This window comes from Sorex araneus, chromosome 1 (assembly GCF_027595985.1).
Source record: "Sorex araneus isolate mSorAra2 chromosome 1, mSorAra2.pri, whole genome shotgun sequence".
NCBI classification, from domain to species: domain Eukaryota; kingdom Metazoa; phylum Chordata; class Mammalia; order Eulipotyphla; family Soricidae; genus Sorex; species Sorex araneus.
Genome location: NC_073302.1, coordinates 316,733,266 through 316,752,123, shown reverse-complemented (window position 1 = coordinate 316,752,123; position 18,858 = coordinate 316,733,266). Strand labels below are relative to the sequence as shown.

The following is an 18,858-nucleotide window of genomic DNA, read 5'->3' as shown; positions in this document are numbered from 1 at the left end:
GCACTCAGGAATTACTCCTGGCAGTGCTTGGGGGACCATATGGGATGCCGGGGACCCAACCCGGGTTGGCCGCGTGCAAGGCAAATGCCCTACCCGCTGTGCTATCGCTCCGGCCCAACTGATTTAATTTTTTTAAAAGAATGTAAGATATAAAGTATTTGCCTTAGGCCACATGTCCTATTGATCAGTATTAAAATGTATCATGTTTTTATTTTTGAGAGTTATATAGTCAATATATTTTGAATAATTAATATATAGCAATGTATTATATAACATAATATTGTGTTATATATGCACATATATTAATATATGCACATATTAAAATGTTAACTATAAAACAAAACATATTCACTATATAAACTATTATATAACTTAACATTGGAATATGCACTCTTAAAACAATTAGAATTATAATCAAAATATATTTAGCAAAATATATTAGCTATATAAACAAGTGACTTTTTAAAAATTATTTTATTGAATCACGTGAAAACAGTTACAAAGCTTTCAGGTTTAAGTCTCAGTCATACAATGATCAAACACCTGTTCCTCCACCAGTGCACATGTTCCACCACCAGAACCCCAGTATATCCCCCACCCCACCTCCCTTTACTAATTTTCACTTTACTCTCTCTTTACTTTGATTAAATCCAATGTTTGGACAGAAAAACCACTATTATTATTTGGAATTTTCCTCCAACAATCAACCTGCCGAAAAGGCATCATTTGATAATTTGTTTTCTATTGCTAGTAATGAAGGATATATGATTTTGGATTTCTGGTATTTTAGTAATTAAGTCCAGAGTGATTTCTGCCAGAAGCTGCTGGGTTCTGAAATTGGTTTGTGTGCCTCTGGGATGATGGCCATTCAGGAGTGGAGGAGCTGTTTGTGGGCTGATGCTCAGGGTCTCCTCTGGGCGAGGAACAGCGCCGGTACTACCACCCCCATCTCGAGATTTCTCCTCGAACCCATCACTGCAAACACGTACCTCCGTCCAGTGGGCTCTGAATAATGGCTGTGGCCATGCCACTGCCGCCAAAAGGTAAGGCTGAGGGACAAAAACCTTCCCCCTCCCGGGGCGGCATGAAGCCATAGCTTAGTTCACAGTCTAGAGGCATTTCTGCAAGAAGCCACTGGGTTCCAAACTTGGCTTGTCTGCCTCTGGGGCTCTCTCTATAATTTTGGGCATTATATTTTGCTTGGATATTCAACACCACCATTCAAGCCTGCCTTCTAGGGACAGATGCTAGATCATCTATTTTCCATTGCTCACTTTGTATATAAAGAAAAGAAATATGGGGTTCCCCCCATACTGTATCATGTTTATTTTTAATTGACCTGTGTCCTCACTAACATTTTATAGCATAACTAAATTATAATACTTGATGAACAAAAGTTATTAATAAATTTCCACCTCAGATTTGATATCACAGAGACATTTAATTTTTTAATGTTCCCAATCCTTTTCATTAGCAAGTTGAAATTTTAATTTTTGATTCAGAATGTGTTATATCTTTTAACTTGAAACTCTGTTTGCTCCCTGTAATAACATTAGAAACAGGATTTAAATTATGCCCCATAGTATACCCTTAAACACTCATTAGAATTTGATTAAGACAGAATAGAATGCTACAGAAGAATTTTAGCTCTCTTTAATAAAAATAGTACCTTGTTTGATTTTTAAAAGGGACTCTTTTTGAGAGTTCTAAAACATTTATTTATTGATGTTAAATCCAGTATTGAACTGATTTTCCACCTCCCATTGGTGAATGCAATTAAGTCATGTCATTTGCTAGTATAAATTTACTGCTTATATTCCATGTTAGGATATTAACTTCATAATTATTTTGTTCACTAGTATGTCAAAATGCTAAGATTAATGCTGGGTTATATTAGTTGTTTAATATATATATTTCAGAGTAACTAACCATTGATCAGTATCCTCAAATGACATAAATGATAAAGACCAACCATATATCACAAGTACAATTATATATACACACATAAAAATATATGTTGTATGTAAATACATGTTAAATATATGTAATATTAATTTAATATTATGAATATTTTAACTTTATATTTTCTATATAATTGATTTCTTTTATAGTACCTGAAGGAATACTTTTTTAAAAAAAGTAACTTCAAGAACATCATATTTGATTTGAACTTCAAGTTCACTTCCTCTCTTCTATTTAGAACTAGTTTTTCATTAATTGCTACAGCTACATTTTTTATGCTTAATTCACCTCCATCTTATACTTTGTGACTCCTATATATATAATTAAATAACAGTAGATTACTCTTCAAAATAGATATTTAGCTAAATATGTGGACTATGATATGCCAAAACCAGTAACAATGATGTCTCATTCCCTTGACCCTGAAAGAGCCTCCAATGCAGCACCATTGGAAAGGACGTGTAAAGAGAGGCTTCTAAAATCTCAGGGCTAGGAGGAATGGAGACGTTATTGAGACCACTTGAGAAATTTGACGATCAATGGGATAATGATGATGATGATGATGATACTACAAAATAGGTTATAAAATATTATCCTCAAAAACAAAATATCATTTTTAATATTATGCCAAATAAAATTTTAAAAAACAAACAATTATGAAGATATTAAAATAAAAAAATTTCAAAACTTTCTAACTTTGTTGTACATTCACCTTAAAAATCACACATATTGATTAAGAACACTGTGTAGCTCAGAAAATTATTAAGGTACAGTTTAATTTGGTTACAAGATTCTTTATTTTGTAAACTATACATAAACAGTAAAAAAGAAAATGCATTATACTTTAAGTATTACATAAAGTCAACAATAAAGGTTATTTTTAGTGAAAATAAATCAAAGGGAAATATTCTACCAGTTTTTTGTTCAATGAACTGAATATCAAGAAACCAATTTACTGCTTAAGACACCAAAGTATAACATTCAACAGTTTTTCCATTTAGATTCTGGGCACAAAATCAGAAGTCTGATATACTTAAAAGTGATGGTATGCCAAAAACTTTACCCAATTAACATGCTAACTTAAATATAACACATAAAGTAATTTTTGTTACAGTTAAATTTTAAATGCTACTCTACACAATAATCATAAGTCCACATGGCAATTATGTAACGATAGAAAAGAAGAGATATAAACATATTCCATTTTCTTCATTCCAGCAGCAGTACCTTTATTGGCATTAATTTGTTAAGTAGGTGTGCTTATATATTGCCTAATATCCTATATTGGTATGCATGCTAAACCTTTCTATTTCTATTTTGCAAGGCACCATAACAATACGTTCTCTAAGTTTTGACACTAAAAATGAAAATAGCAGAATTCTAAGATTAAGTGCAAAATTTTTATCTAAAATAGGAAATAAAATAATATTTAAGATTAATAAATTTAACACTGGGGCAAAGGGCGAACTTTTTGTTAAAATATTTTAATGAACCTTTTGCTCTTTTTTTCCTACTTTAAACTCTGCACCCTAAGTTGCTGGTCAGAAAGAGATAAAACACAACCTACAAAGATAAAAGAAAACGTGCATTTAAGAATAACGAAGAATTGTACATGGGATTGCCATCCAATTAAAAATAAAAATTAGAAATTTCAACTATCTTTTCAACTTTCAGAAACCATAGTCTTATATACTTACCATTTTAGAAAATATCCTATAAATTCAGGGTGATTTCATAACTAAAAACATCACTATTAATGAAAACACGATGGAGGACTTTACAATTGCCATTATTTTTTCCCCTTACCCTGCAGTATCCCCTCAGTCGCCATGATCTCACTGTAGGTTTTGCAAGATGCTACTTTGAAATTGTAATTAAAATCATGCATATCTTTATAAAGTCCTTGGGGCCAAGTCTCTAAGAAGTTGATGCAAATTTAACGTGGAATAGTTCTTAGTAAAACAATACAAATGACCTCAAGCACTGTTTGTTTCCTCTGTGGGAAATTTATATAGTTTGTACTTATGAAAGTGTGTCTATTTCAGTGGCTCTTTATAACTTCTGGCTGGCTGGCTAGACTCCACATGTGTTTTCTTTTATTCTAAGGAATATAAAAACTCAAAGTATATGATTTTTATTTAAACAGAGTTCTATTACTTTAGTTTCAGTATTTGAAATAATTATACAAAATATACGTAAGTTTTAGAATCACTGTGTTAGGGGCAAGAAGATAATTATCAATAGGCTATCACTTTGCAAATGATAGAAAGTAGAATTTATTGATCTCAGCTCCCAACAATCAAATATATCCATCATGGTCATCACCATCATCATCATCATCCCCTTCATCTTCATCATCATCCTCAATTTCATCTTCATCATTGATATCATCTTCATCATCCTCATCATCAGTCCATTCATGAAAGTCTCCACTTGCAAAATCTCCAGAGATTTCAAATTCAATAGCTTAGAAAAGAAGTAAGTATTAATTTTATTTAATGGAATCATAAATAATCCCTGATGGATGGATGAAAATTGGGTAAATTGATGTAAATTTAATTTTGTCTAAAATTAGTTAACAAAGATAAAAACCCATTTTTCATCAGACACTACAATTCATGAAATACAATGAGTAATCACTGACATCTGAGATGTAAGGTTCCAGCTAAATGATCTCAGTACGATTTTTATAGGAGTCAACACTTTGAATTTTATAATTATTTTTTTTCACCTGCAGTTATAGTTCAAATAATTACCTTTTAAGATTTTTATTTGTTAATACCTGTGAATCTATGACCTTACATGGCAAATGGGATTTTGAAGATGTGACTTCATTAAAGACTTTGAGATGGAGAGATTTTTCTGTGTTATTTGGGTAGACCTCACTGATCAGTTGAGTCTTTAAGACCAAAGACTCCTTTCCTTGACAGACTCAGGAATATGTGACTATAGAACACCTGCAGTGTAGCTAACTGAACTTGAAGGCAGGTGGTCCATGTGCTAAAAATCATTGGACTCCTGTTAAAAAGTAAAGTGATCAGTCTCTAGTGGTCGGATAAGGCAAAATAAAAACCACTTTTCTCAAAGCCTCCGGAAGACATTCCTTACTGTTTAGTTCAAGGTGATACACTTCTGAATTTTCAGAACTGTAAGTAACACATTACTTAGTTTAAGATAGGGTATTCATTTGTGGAAAATTGTTTCAACAGCAATATAAATGAACAGGAATGACAGAATTGTAAGATATTCATTAACATTTATATGGAGGCAATGCATGCATATCTCAGTGTGTGTTTATTTTCATCTTAATTATTAGAATTTATTTTTAGTCCTCTGCCCCTCTCAGAGAACCTAGCAAGCTACCTAGAGTATCTCACCTGCAAAGCAGAACCTGGCAAGCCACCGTGGCGTATTCGATATGTCAAAAAAAGTAACAAGTCTCACAGTGGAGACGTTACTGGTGCCTGTTCGAGCAAATTGATGAGCAATGGGATGACAGTGACACAGTGACAGTGACTTAATTTTAGTATTTATCATTTATTTCTTGACAGTCGATTATTCTAAAAATTACATAAGGGAGACAAAATATTTTTCTAGAATATGAGTGACCAAGTCCCTTATTTTCATTTTTGATGACTTACTGAAACACATCCATTCATTCCTAGGATACATATTTTTGAGTTTGCATGTGACTGTGTGTGTGAGTGTGGAAAAAATATATATATAAATATATACACAAATATATATATGTATATTACACACTTTGTGATAATTCCTTGAAAGGTTTTGGACCATACAGGGATAGAGAACACACTAGTGTTAGAAACTTGGCATTGAATGAATGGCAAAGTTAGTCTTACATTAAAGTCAAGTATTCTTTCCATACTTGAAGTAGGAGAGATAATTTATCTTTTAATTATTCTCCCCTAAAATAACCAAATGATACCATTCTATTCACTGATTATAGCAGTTTTTAATAGGACAGCAAACTTTTTCAGCCCCTGGAATAATACCCTATAGTTTTTGTACATTAAGGTTTCTCACTAAACATTCCAACAAATGAGTAAGATTCTTACATAACCGATTCTGTGCTAGAGAAATAATTGAACAGGAAGTCTTCCTTACCACAACTGGCAACACCATTTGTTCTGGATCCCATGACTTCATTTCCATATCTGTCAACACACCAGCACTGTCCCACACTGGCGTGGCACTGTGTTGGCTTGTAATAACCATCTTCGTCACAGAAGGGGACATACTGCCCTGTAAGACAGAACACACACATCATGAAGAATCACTTCTTTAGTGGGCATCAGTCATGTACTCTTGACACACATACGGAGTGCTGAATCCAGCTACCAGTGATACATGTAGAAAAAGACAGGTTAGCCAGAGCAGTGACAGGACTGGCCATTGTCAATAGAACTTTCTATACTTCTTTTTTTTTGTCAGACCAATCTTTCTATTTGTCACCTAGAGAAGGGTGCTGCTGTCAGAGACACTTAAAAAAATTGACTGAGTGCTGTCATTGAAGTCACTCAGTAGGTTATATCTACCAGCTCCTTTCATCACTGACAAGAAGGCTAATGTCCCTGGGTTTTCATTCATATATTCTAAGCTCTTCCCAACACGACTCTCCAATCTAAAGTCCTCTAAGTTGGAGGATTTCTATATCCTTCCATTGTGTGTGTGATGTGCATGAATACATGTATTTGCCACTGTATCCTTCTGCTGCTACACTGTGAAACCGCTATGCTGGAGAATCTTACCTTCCTCTGCTTTTGATTATTTTATCAATTACTCAAACTTTCAGTCTGGTGGAAGAAAGATATTTACTTTCAGATCCATTATATCTAATATATGTCACTAAGCAATTGCTTATGATAAATGTTTAATGATTTACAAATGAACACAAATTCTTCAGCAAACTCTCCAACACTGTTCTATGTAACTTGTCAAAAATTATTTAAAAAAAATCTTTAACAAACCACTCTTTTTCTCAATGACAGACACATTCTAGTTACTTGGATAAAGAAAAAGGAAAATAGATGTAAAAACTAAATATACAACTCATAGTTTTACAACAACATGAGCCAATATTCTAAAATCTTTAAAAAGTTCCAAAGGTCTTATAAGCATTTGGTTGAAAAATTACAATACAGTGAATGTTGGAAATGCTACTCCTTCTATGAGGTAGACAAACTATCACTGTAAAGGGAAATTTGGAAACATCTGCAGACTTAATATCAGGAAAAAATATGAAAACTTTCAACTTTACTTATTTTTATCTTCTAAAAGAATTAGAAGATTTGACATCTTTGATATGAAATTGTTATGATGTAAAGTGACTGTGAACATTTAATTAACTTCTACTGTATGTTAGTACACTTTGTAAGTGAAAGTGAACACTATTCAGTATTATACTACAACTTCAGGTATCAACCCAGACTGATTTGCAATAGGAACAGATGGCACCCTCCCACTCTATGACAATAAATCATTTCCACATAAATTTCTGTTCTCTACCCAATTCAGAAGCAATATTGAAGACAACAAATATTCTTTAATAATGTCTTTCACTTACCTAACAAAAGTAAAGGTGAACTCTCCCACATGGGAACTAAATGTGTTTTGTAACTTCATGTAATCAAAACCTCAATTTTAATGGTTCTTGTCACTAAGAGAACTTGATGTCTACACTATCTTTCAGTTGAAATTTAATGACCTTTCCCATTGTACATGGCTAAAATTTCACTTACAAAAGCAAACTAACCTATGTATAAATATATTCTTCCCATATGTGAGATTCAGCATAGCATACACCTTAAATCAAAACTAAGAAAATGATAAAAAACCTATCATATTCATCTTTATGATCTTTCAATTAAAAATTTACATAAAATTTGTTTTAATAAAGCAAAATAATACATTAGCTTTTTATATAAAAAATTCTACCATACATTACAAAGATAGCATATAAACATATGATGCAGTCATATAGAGAAACTCTATAATCTTAGGTGTCACTAAACACACAAAAGCATTAAAATATGTGAAAAAGAGAAAGCAGAAACCATTGTACATGTACTGTGCCTTGCATCCTAAAAGAGAAAAGGAGAATAAAAAAGTTTTGCCAGTGAAAAGAAACTTACAAAATCTAACTAATTTCTATACCTTATTAATAGTATTGTAGCAATATTAAATCTTTGATATGACAAATATTGGTTGTTTGAAATATAAAATTTATAAAATATAAAATTAAAAAACATATTAATTATTAATCAAAAATTATCAAAAAAGTTTTATTTAAAACTACATTTTATAAGAATAAGATAATCATATAAAAAGTATCCTGTAGATAATCAAATATTCTAAATATAAAGATTTTTAATAAATCTGGAATGATATACCTATAAATCTAAGACATGAATTTTCTTACCAAAGTGAAAACTAGTGATGAAAAACACAATAATCTACTAAAATAATTTTCCTGAAGTTCTCTGGATGTGTTTTTCTGTTTCTCTAATTTTCACTGTGTAGTCATTTGTCATCAATTCTTGAATTGCTAAGTATAGAATTAGAGCTGAAGTTTCTGCTGAAGCTGTAACTTTAGTATTGTTTAAATCTTGTTTTTACTTAATAACTTTGAAAATGAACATTATATTAGGGTAATAAAAAGGTATAATATCTTTCAATAGGTAGGATAATAAAAGCAAGTTTAATGACCTTCAAAAACTTCATAAATTCTGCTGCTGAAGTTTAGTGTAGTCTATCTTTGTTGGATTAATATTGATTTTATGTTGCTGTTTCCCTGGGGTTATTTATGTAAGCAATAAAGGCTTCAAAAGAATGATCTATTACTCACCTAGGAGCTTCTTTACCCCTTGCCGCTTCTGGATATTGCCGAGCTCCGTCTGGCATGGGGGATCTGCAATGACATTAAAATGTTACTTCAAGGATTGTTGTTAAACAAAGAAAGTATAATTTCTGGGTTACAGAGTCTCAGTTTTCCAGGCTTGAGAAGACATATATTAGATAGCCGGTCATATTCTAGAGTTCTCTATTGATAACTAAGAAAAAAAGTGATGCTTTCCTAAGAATGATTACGACTACGTTTTCATGATTTTCCTCAATGACTGAATAGAATGGGGGAAAAAAAGACCAATAAATTCAGTACAGTAGATTACACAGATGACTATTGGCCCTCAAATGAACTGATTCCACGTTTAAGACCCCTTCTATATAAAGCAAGGACATTTTTCAAATTCTACACATGACTTATATTTTTTTAAATTTTCTTTTGGAAAATCACAACTATTTCACTTTCTTGGAATTTTATGTTTTTGATATATTTTATTTTACATTTGAAATTAATTGTAACTTTATATCTTTTCAAGGCATTGAAAAACATTGTACTGGTAACTTTTGAAACTATATAAATGTAGTTTTGATTACAGTTTGATGCCAACTTAACTACTTTCAATACAATTATACAAATATCCTTCGTTATTTGAATATAATAAACTTAAGAAGCATTTTTTTTTTTGCTTTTGGGGTCACACCCAGTGATGCTCAGGGGTTACTCTGGCTCTGTACTCAGGGATTAGTCCTGGCGGTGCTTGGGGGACATATGGGATGCCAGAGATTGAACCTGGGTCAGCTGTGTGCAAGGTAAACACCCTACTGGCTGACCTATCACTCCAGCCCCATAAGAAGTTTTTTTTTTTTTAATCAATTAAGTAAACAATACAATGTGTTCTATTGGGTGAAACATTTAACAGAATAATTTAAAATAAAATCAATGGTTAATCATTGTAATGAAATTTATTAATGCATTAAATAAATCAGAAAATTTGACACACCTTTTGTAACATTTTCTAGCATTTGAAGGCAAGTAGCTTAATTAGCAAAGCTCTTCTAAGCGTTGAGGGAATTATATAAATTCTTTAATGAGTTTGGGCATCATTTATGAAATTATTTTACCTTATATTAATATAGAGAACAGCCTTGTGTGAATAGACCCTATTTTCCAAAGACCCTATTTGGAAAAATATACTTAACACTAAAAATATATAAAGCAAAATTTACTTTGTGTCCTTGAATCAATTCAACAAATATTACTTCAAAATCCAAGACTTTTACAAGATGAAATCATTTCTACAGAAGGAAAAAACAGGTCATTTGCAATGTTTCTACATGCTCATGTGTACACAATAATATTCTTCCTAATTGTCATCAAAAAGTGAAGTTTTTGAATTTAAGCGATTTTAAAGTTAAATGAGAGTTGTTATCAGTTAATAGATTGTCTTTTTATTTGTCATTATCTGTGGCTTTACATTTTCATCTGCGTTTTTTTTTTTAAATTAAAAAGCATTGTTGGCTATCCCCTGAAGCACTCAAGGCTTGCTTCTGGCTCTGTGCTCTTAGGGAGACCTCAGAGGACCACAAAGAGACAAGGGGACTATGTGGGGTTGAAACTGTGTTGCACCCCTGCAAGGCAAAAGCCCCAAGGGCCATTTCACTTCACACAAGTTTGCATTTTTAAGTGTACAGTGATCATTAATATTCAGATACAGTATTTTAGGAATGTTTAGTAACACCTAAAAAATGTATCAAGCATTAAAACCAACAGTGTACATATGATTTCAATTATTTTAATAGTAAAACTATAATCTTTAGAATTTACTTAGACTGTTTTATAGAAATGCTACTTTACAAGCCCCAATGTTGATTTATCTTTAATCAATTTATAGATCACTATTTCGCCTAATTATGGATATATAAGAATGTAATTGAAATAGTAAAATGCCCACATATATTGCTTTTTAACATGCTAGTCTTACATATAAGACATTAAGAATCATTAATACAGTTTAAAGCAGCCTGTTCATTCTCTTAACTGTCAATAATTTTAAAAACACATTGACAATGTCTGATACATTTCATTAGTCAAACTTTCAGTTTGTTTATTTTAGCATCAAATTTATACAATATTTTGCTCAGTCTCCCAAACATTATTACTAAATGAACTTATGGAATATATTTCTGTACATATTTAATTTTAACTATAACCTGATTATGCAAGGAATACTCCATTTTTACATGTATATTTCCTAATAAAAAACTTTGCCTCATTTCCAGTTTCTCAGTTGCCCTACCTCTTCCAGAAAAACAAGATTTTCTTTGGCAGAGAATTTTTATAAAAGTAAGTTATCTTGAAAAATTTGAACAATAACAGCATTTCAAAATCAAGTGAGTGAAAAATAACTTAATGGTGAATCGTCTGATTCATTCAGCTCATTTAATCAGCTCACAAAACAGAACATTAAAACTCCACAGTATACTGATTAAAAAAAACACATATTTATTTTTTACCAGGGGCAAAGCTGATAGTAAATTAATTTTAATGATTACTTTTAATATCTATGTTCTCATATCTCTGTGCTTCTTACAGTTTGTAATGAAAACTATAATGAAGTACATTAATAAAAATATTAATTAGTATTTTCCATCTTATTTAGCATGTTTTATAACATAAGAAAAGTTATATTGTCTAAAATGCTACTAATTTGTTGTCTTATTAAATACAGTAATTAGAAAAATATACTTGAATATGAATGGATACAGTGTACTCTTTTAATCATGAAAGAATAGATAAAATTTGGCATGCAGGTCGACCAGCGATATCAGTTAAGTGTTTCATCCTTTACCTTGCTGTCTTTGGAAGCAGTAGCACCATTCATTGTTAGATATTAAACTGTCTTTGTACGTGTCACAAGAATTGAAGAATGCCTTGGTACAGTGTTCATTCTTATCAAGGTAAATGCTTCCAAGTTCTGACTGGTCCAGTAGCAAGTCATAGTTTGTATCAAGTCTATTAAACATCCAACCAAGAGAATCCTTGCAAATCGGCAAAATACTTGTATCAAATCCTGAAAAGACAGAAAACAATTAGAAAATCAGAAGGTTTCTAAAGCAGTAAACAGAATAAGTAACATGAAAGTAGTTCCTGTAAACTTGTATTCAACTGTCAGAAGCAGTAGCTAAAATTCATCTTGGGTAATTCATTTCCAAGTACAGGAAGAATAGTAATATCTATTTTTCTAACAAATGTGAGAATTACTGAACTTGGAAACTAGTCATCTGGTATTAGTAAACCATTTAATAGGAGTTATTATTTATTAGATTATTTGAAATTATTTTCAGCCTTGAATAAATAAATTATCATAATGAATGCCTTAGTATGCTATACAGGTATTACTGAAAAATAATAGCATAGTTATAAATTCATCTTTGATAATATGTCTTTTGGACAAAAATATGATCGTTATATTTCTTTGAAGTATAACTATGATTATTTTATGCTATTGGAGCAAAATATGTAAAAGACAATTGTATAACAAGGGTCATCTAAATGATGTAAAAGGAAAGGGTAGAAATAACATGATCTTGACACTTCAAATTATTTGTATATTTCAATTTTATTCTGTTGGAGGTATAATATAAAATTAATTTCAAAAAAGTTGCTTACCTTGGACTTTTTCAGTATATATACTGGTTAGTGTGATAAAGAATTCACAACCTAGGTTATCATATAGTCACTATCTGTAATATTTGTATATGTTTTATAGAATATGTTATATATTATAGTTACATGTATAAGATTTTATTTGTAGATAGAAAGTTGGATTAATAGGAGTTCTCCAAATACTTTCTATGAGACAAATATAATCCTAATACCTAAAGCAGAGATATAAAATAAAGGAAAACTATACACCTATCTCCCTGATGAACATAGATATAAAGATTCTCAACACAATATTAACAAACCAAATCTACGAATACATCAAAGAGATCATTCACCACGACAGAGTAGGATTCATCCCAAGGATGCAAGGATAGTGCAATATATACAAGTTAGTCAGCATAATATACCACATCAATATAAAGAAAAATAAAATCTGCATGACCATAGCAATAGATGAAAAGAAAGAATTCAACAAGATTCAACATTCACTCTTGATAAAAACCTCTCGGGGCTGGAGCGATAGCACAGTGGACAGGGAATTTGCCATACACACGGCCGACCTGGGTTCGATTCCCAGTATCCTATATGGTCCCCGAAGCACCACCAGGAGTAATTCCTGAGTGCATGAGCCAAGAGTAACCTCTGTGCATAGCCGGGTATGACCCAAAAAGCAAAAATAAAACAAAACAAAACAAACAAACCTCTCAAAACACAAGAGTTGAAGAAACTTTCCTCAACGTTGTTATAGCCATTTACTACAAGCCCACAGCAAATATTATATGGTGAAAAACTGAAAGCTTTCATCAGGCAAAGAAAATGTGGTCCACTCTCACCACTACTATTCAAGATAATACTGGAAGTCCTTGCCACAACATTTAGGCAGGAAAGGGATATTAAGGACAACCTGATTGGAGAAGAAGTCAAAATATTACTAGTTTCAGATGACATGATTGTTAACTTAAAAAACCCTGAAGAGTTTACAAAGAAGTTTTTAGAGACGGTAGACTTTCACAGTAAAGAATTAAGCTACAAACATATGTGCAAAAATCTATGGCTTTAATGTCTGCACACAATAAAATAGAGAAGAGATTAATTTTATTTATTTATTTATTTATTTAATTGAATCACTGTGAGATACTTACAAGTTTTGATGTTTAGGTTATAATCACACAATGATCAAACAAACACCCATCCCTCTACCAGTCCACAGTCCCCACCAACAATATACCCAGCTTACCCCCCCTTTCCAACCCTCCCCCTGCCTCCATGTCAGACAATATTCCCCGTACTCTCTCTCTACTTTTGGACATTATGGCTTGCAACACAGATACTGAGAGGCCAACATGTTTGGTCTATTATCTACTTTCGGCACACATCTCCCATCCTGACTGATTGCTCCAGCCATCATTTTCTTGGTGATCTCTTCTCTATTCCATCTGTCTTCTCCCCTCCGCTCATGAAGCAGGCTTCCAACTATGGGGCAATCCTCCTGGCTCTTGTATCTACTGTCCTTGGATGTCAGCTTCATGTGATGTTATCCTATACTCCACAAATGAGTGCAGTCCTTCTATGTCTGTCCCTCTCTTTCTGACTCATTTCACTTAGCATGATACTCTCCATGTCTATCCAATAATGAGCAAATTTCATAACTATCTCTCCTAACAGTTGCATAGTATTCCATTGTGTAGATGTACCAGTTTCTTTAACCAGTCATCTGTTCTAGGGCACTTAGGTTGTTTCCATATTTTGTCTATTGTGAACAGTGCTGCAATGAAAATATAGGTACAGATGTCATTTCTACTGTGCTTTTTCGCATCCTCAGGACATATTCCCAGAACTGGTATTGCACGGTCCTATGAAAGCTCAATTTCTAGTTTTTGAAGGTCTGTGCATATTGTTTTCCAGAAAGGCTGGAACAGTCAGCATTCCCACCAACAGCACTTACCATGCAAGTGGAAGCAAACATAAACAAATGGGACTACATCAAACTAAGAAGCTTCTGCACTTCAAAAGGAACAGTGACTGAAATACAGAAAGAGCCCACAGAATGGGAAAGAATATTTACCCAATACTCATCTGATAAGGGATTAATATCCAGGATATACAAGACACTAGTATAATTGTACAATAAAAAACCCTCAAACCCCATCAAAAAATGGTGAGAAGAAATGAACAGAAGTTTCCTCAAAAAAAAGAAATACAAATGGCCAAAAGGCACATGAAAAAATGCTCCACATCGCTAGTCATCATAGAGATACAAATTAAAACAACAATGAGGTACCATCTCACATCACTGAGACTGGCACACATTCAAAAGAACAAAAGCAACCAGTGCTGGCGTGGATGTGGGGAAAAAAGGGACGCTCTTTCACTGTTGAAGAAATAAATTTTTAAAATGACAGTTATACCTTAGAAAGTCAAGTACCTGGGAACCAATAACAGAGGTGAAGGCTAAAGCAATTTTACAGCAAGAAATGTGCTTGCCTTGCACATGGCCAGCCTGAGTCCCTGTGTTTGAACTCTGACACTAGTAAGTTTCCCCAAGCTCCGTCAGAAGTGATCCTTGAGATAAGTCAGGAGTGATCCCAAGCACCATTGGGTGTGGCCCTCAAACAAAAAAGCAGAGAAAGACTTACACAGAGAAAACTATAAATCACTTCTAAAGGAAATAGAAGAGGACATGAGGTAACGAAAACACCTGTTTTGTTCATGGGTAGGGATGATCCACATTGTCAAAATGTCAGTCTTGCCCAAAGCACTATACATATTCAATACAGATCTGATCAGTATACCCATGAAATTTTTAAAGATTTAGTTCAAACACTCCTGAAATTTATATGGAACAATAAATCCCTTCCCCCACCAATTATCCAAGTAATAATAAAAAAATGAAGACAGAAGTCTTCTCTTAACCGAACTTCAGTCTGGTCTATATATAATTATATAGTTATCAAAGCAGTGTGCTATTGGAATAAGTTCAGACCCTACAAGCAATGGAACAGAACTGAGTCCAGAGACATATCCTTGGATTATCTTTAATAAAGGAGAAAAAAATGTAAAATGGGACAAATAAAGCCTCTTAAACCAATAGTGCTGAGAAAACATTTTAGCCATATGAAGACCTAGCACCATACATAAAAGTCAAATCAAATTGGATTTAAAACTAGACATAAAATCTTATCTTATGGATGATATTTAGGAAGAACACACCATTACTTGAAGGAAAAGTTATCTTCAATGACTCAATCCCATTAGCTAAGCAAAAAGAAACAAAGATAAACAAATGGGACTACAACAAACTAAGAAATTTCTGCACCAGAGAATAGACATTTCACAGACCGAGATAAATATTTTTCCATCGCTATATTAGCATTAGCATGTAGAACTAATATCCAAGATATATAAAACATTGGTGGTGCGAAGCTTCAAAATAATGGTGGTGGGATTGGAGTTGGAATATTGAATATAATAAATGATTGTGAACAATGTTATTAAAATAAAATCAAATTTAAAAAAAAGATGAAATCTTGCAATCTGTTGCTTCTTGGATGAATCTGGAGGGTAACGTATTGAGTGATATTAGTCAGAAGGAAAGGGACAAACACGGAATTAATTCTCTCTTATGTGGGATATAAACAATCAGGATATGGGTATAACAAATACCCAAAGGATACAGAAACTGAGGACTTGCATTTGGTGGGAAGTTAACACAGTGAAGAAAAGGTGGGAAAAGAATTAAATGCCGACTAGTTCAGCCCTTTTGGAAAACAATGTGGACGATTCTCAAAAAACTAGAGGTTGAGCTCCCATTTGACCCAGCAATACCACTGCTGGGAATATATCCCAGAGGATCTAAAAAGTATAGTCGAAATGACATCTGCACTTATATGTTCATCGCAGTACTGTTTACAATAGCCAGAATCTGGAAAAAACCCAAGTGCCCTAGAAGAGATGAACTGGTTGAAGAAACTTTGGTACATCTATACAATGGAATACTATGCAGCTGTTAGAAAAAATGAGGTCATGACGTTTGCATATAAGTGGATCAGCCTGGAAAGTATCATGCTAAGTGAAATGAGCCAGAAAGAGAGGAATAGACATAGAAAGATTGCACTCACCTGTGGAATATAGAACAACAGACTAGGAGACTAACACCCAGGAATAGTAGAAATAAGTACCAGGAGGTTGACTCCATGGCTTGGAGGCTGGTCTCTCATTCTGGGCAACTCAGAGAAGGGAACACCAAGTAAAATGTGGTCGGAGGTCATGCGGGGGAAGGGTGATGCGTGCCGAATGTAGACTAGAGACTGAACACAATGGTAACGCAACACCTTTATTGCAAACCACAACACCTAATCAGAGAGAGAGAACAAAAGGGAATACCCTGACATAGTGGCAGTGTGGGGTGGGGGGAGACGGGACTGGGGAGGGGGTGGGGGGGACGCTGGGTTTACTGGTGGTGGAGAATGGGCACTGGTGAAGGGATAGGTTCTCGAACTTTGTATGGGGGAAACATGAGTACAAAAATGTATAAATCTGTAACTGTACCCTCACGGTGATTCACTAATTAAAAATAAATAAACTATTAAAAAAAAGAATTAAGGTGAGTGAAAGAGACTGAGACAATTGTGGAGGGAAATTGGCACTCAGTGTGAAGGCATGGTGAGGGATTTATTATGCATGAAACTCATTAACAGTACTGTAAACCAGCATGCATGAAACAAAATTTAAAAATGATTATATTTTTATTGGAGTATATGTAATATAGTGTGGCTGTAATATAGCATTACTCAAGAACTCTCAATCTCATGTACTAGTGTCTATTGCTCCAGATGTTCAAAACATCTTAACATTTCTCTTTGCTTATATATCAATCATCTATATATAAATATATTCATATATTTATTGACTTATAGTCTAGGTATAGCCACAAATACTTTTGTCACTACAATAAGAACTATTTTTTTTCATTCCATTTCTAAAGTCTACTTTGTTGTGTATGAATACATGTATAGTTTCTATAAAGTTACAATAGCCAAATGATAGTACTTCCATGAAAGCAAAGTAGATCCTTTTTTAAATAAAGAGAAATAAATTGGCATACTTACCTAATATTTACCTAACAAAGAAAATATTTATTTACCTAATAAAATTTGTCAATGAGCACTTACCTAATAAAGAAAAATGAGTAGAAGCAAATAATAAGTGATCAGGTCTTCCATTTTGCTACTTGAAATAAAAATTTTATCTACTAACTATAAAAAAACCTTGTTTTCAAAAGATGAAGTGCCTAACTATGAATTGCAGGTTCCTAATTGCATTAAAATAGGATATTATTTTTAAGCTGTCTGATTCCAAAATCAATCTTCCTCTTAATGTAAAGACAGCATGACATGAGTGATGTCTTGTTGAGACATTAGAATGTATTCATTTACCTGGGGGGTTTTAGTAATGCTATCATTTTCTCTGATTAAGGAGATCATCTGTTTTATAGGAAAGCAAAATCAAGATATTATCTTAATCTGGATAAGACTGTTAATCTGAGAATTTTTCATTTGATTCTAATATCTTAATGATATTTTAGACTGTCAAAAAAGTATATCTTTTGCAGAAGCATAGCTTCATATCTTTTGAATATTTCACAAACAAATGGGATATTTCACAAACAAATGGGGTCATAGAAAACTATATAGTATATTTCTGTTCTTTAATTTTTAAAAACTTAAAAATAAAAACAAATATGGTATTCAGAATACCATAAGTACAATATACACTTAGTAGACAAAGCCTTCTATATATATTTTCATAGTTTAGTGATAGTATGATCAAAAGCTAAAGTTCTGATTTCTTCATCATCTTATTACAAAATACATTTTTTGATTTTTATCATGAGTTGCATTCCTTTGTCAACAATAACCCTAAAATTATAAAAATACATATCCCAGAGCATAATTTTATAGACTTAAAATGCTACAGAACAATAGCAAACTTTACTATCTACTTAATTTATTAATCAGATATGACATTGCCTATCTTTTTAGTTAATTCAAAGCATTTAACTAAAATACAGTTTTTAAGATTTATGTAAACAATAATTCTTGGGTGGTAATGAATGTACAATCTTTATGCAATGACTAAGATAAAGTTTTGTCAATTAACATATTATTTTATTAGCTTATTGTTTTTGACAGCTATAAACATTATTAAATAAATATTAGGAAATCACTTTACTATTTTTCATCATAGCTGAAAATATTTTCAGTATAGCAAGACATTTCAATTGTGTAAACTATACAGCATATTTATACAGGGATTTTTTAAGTATTCAACTTTGAATTGTATATACATATTTTTAATATTATATAAAT

General features: G+C 32.5%; 1 protein-coding gene across 3 annotated transcripts in view; it reads right to left on the bottom strand.

Moving 5' to 3' along the window:
- Positions 1–459: 459 nt before the first annotated feature.
- Positions 460–18,858, bottom strand: part of SPOCK3 (SPARC (osteonectin), cwcv and kazal like domains proteoglycan 3) — a 389,483-nt gene continuing 371,084 nt past the window's right edge. For all 3 annotated transcript variants that reach the window (XM_055131920.1, XM_004610366.3, XM_055131926.1), the window contains exons 8-11: positions 11,673–11,894; positions 8,828–8,890; positions 6,088–6,225; positions 460–4,428 (exon numbers count right to left, since the gene is read on the bottom strand). In XM_055131920.1, the coding sequence (XP_054987895.1) occupies positions 4,262–4,428; positions 6,088–6,225; positions 8,828–8,890; positions 11,673–11,894 (590 nt within the window). In that variant the 3' untranslated portion in view covers positions 460–4,261. The remainder of the gene's footprint in view (positions 4,429–6,087; positions 6,226–8,827; positions 8,891–11,672; positions 11,895–18,858) is intronic.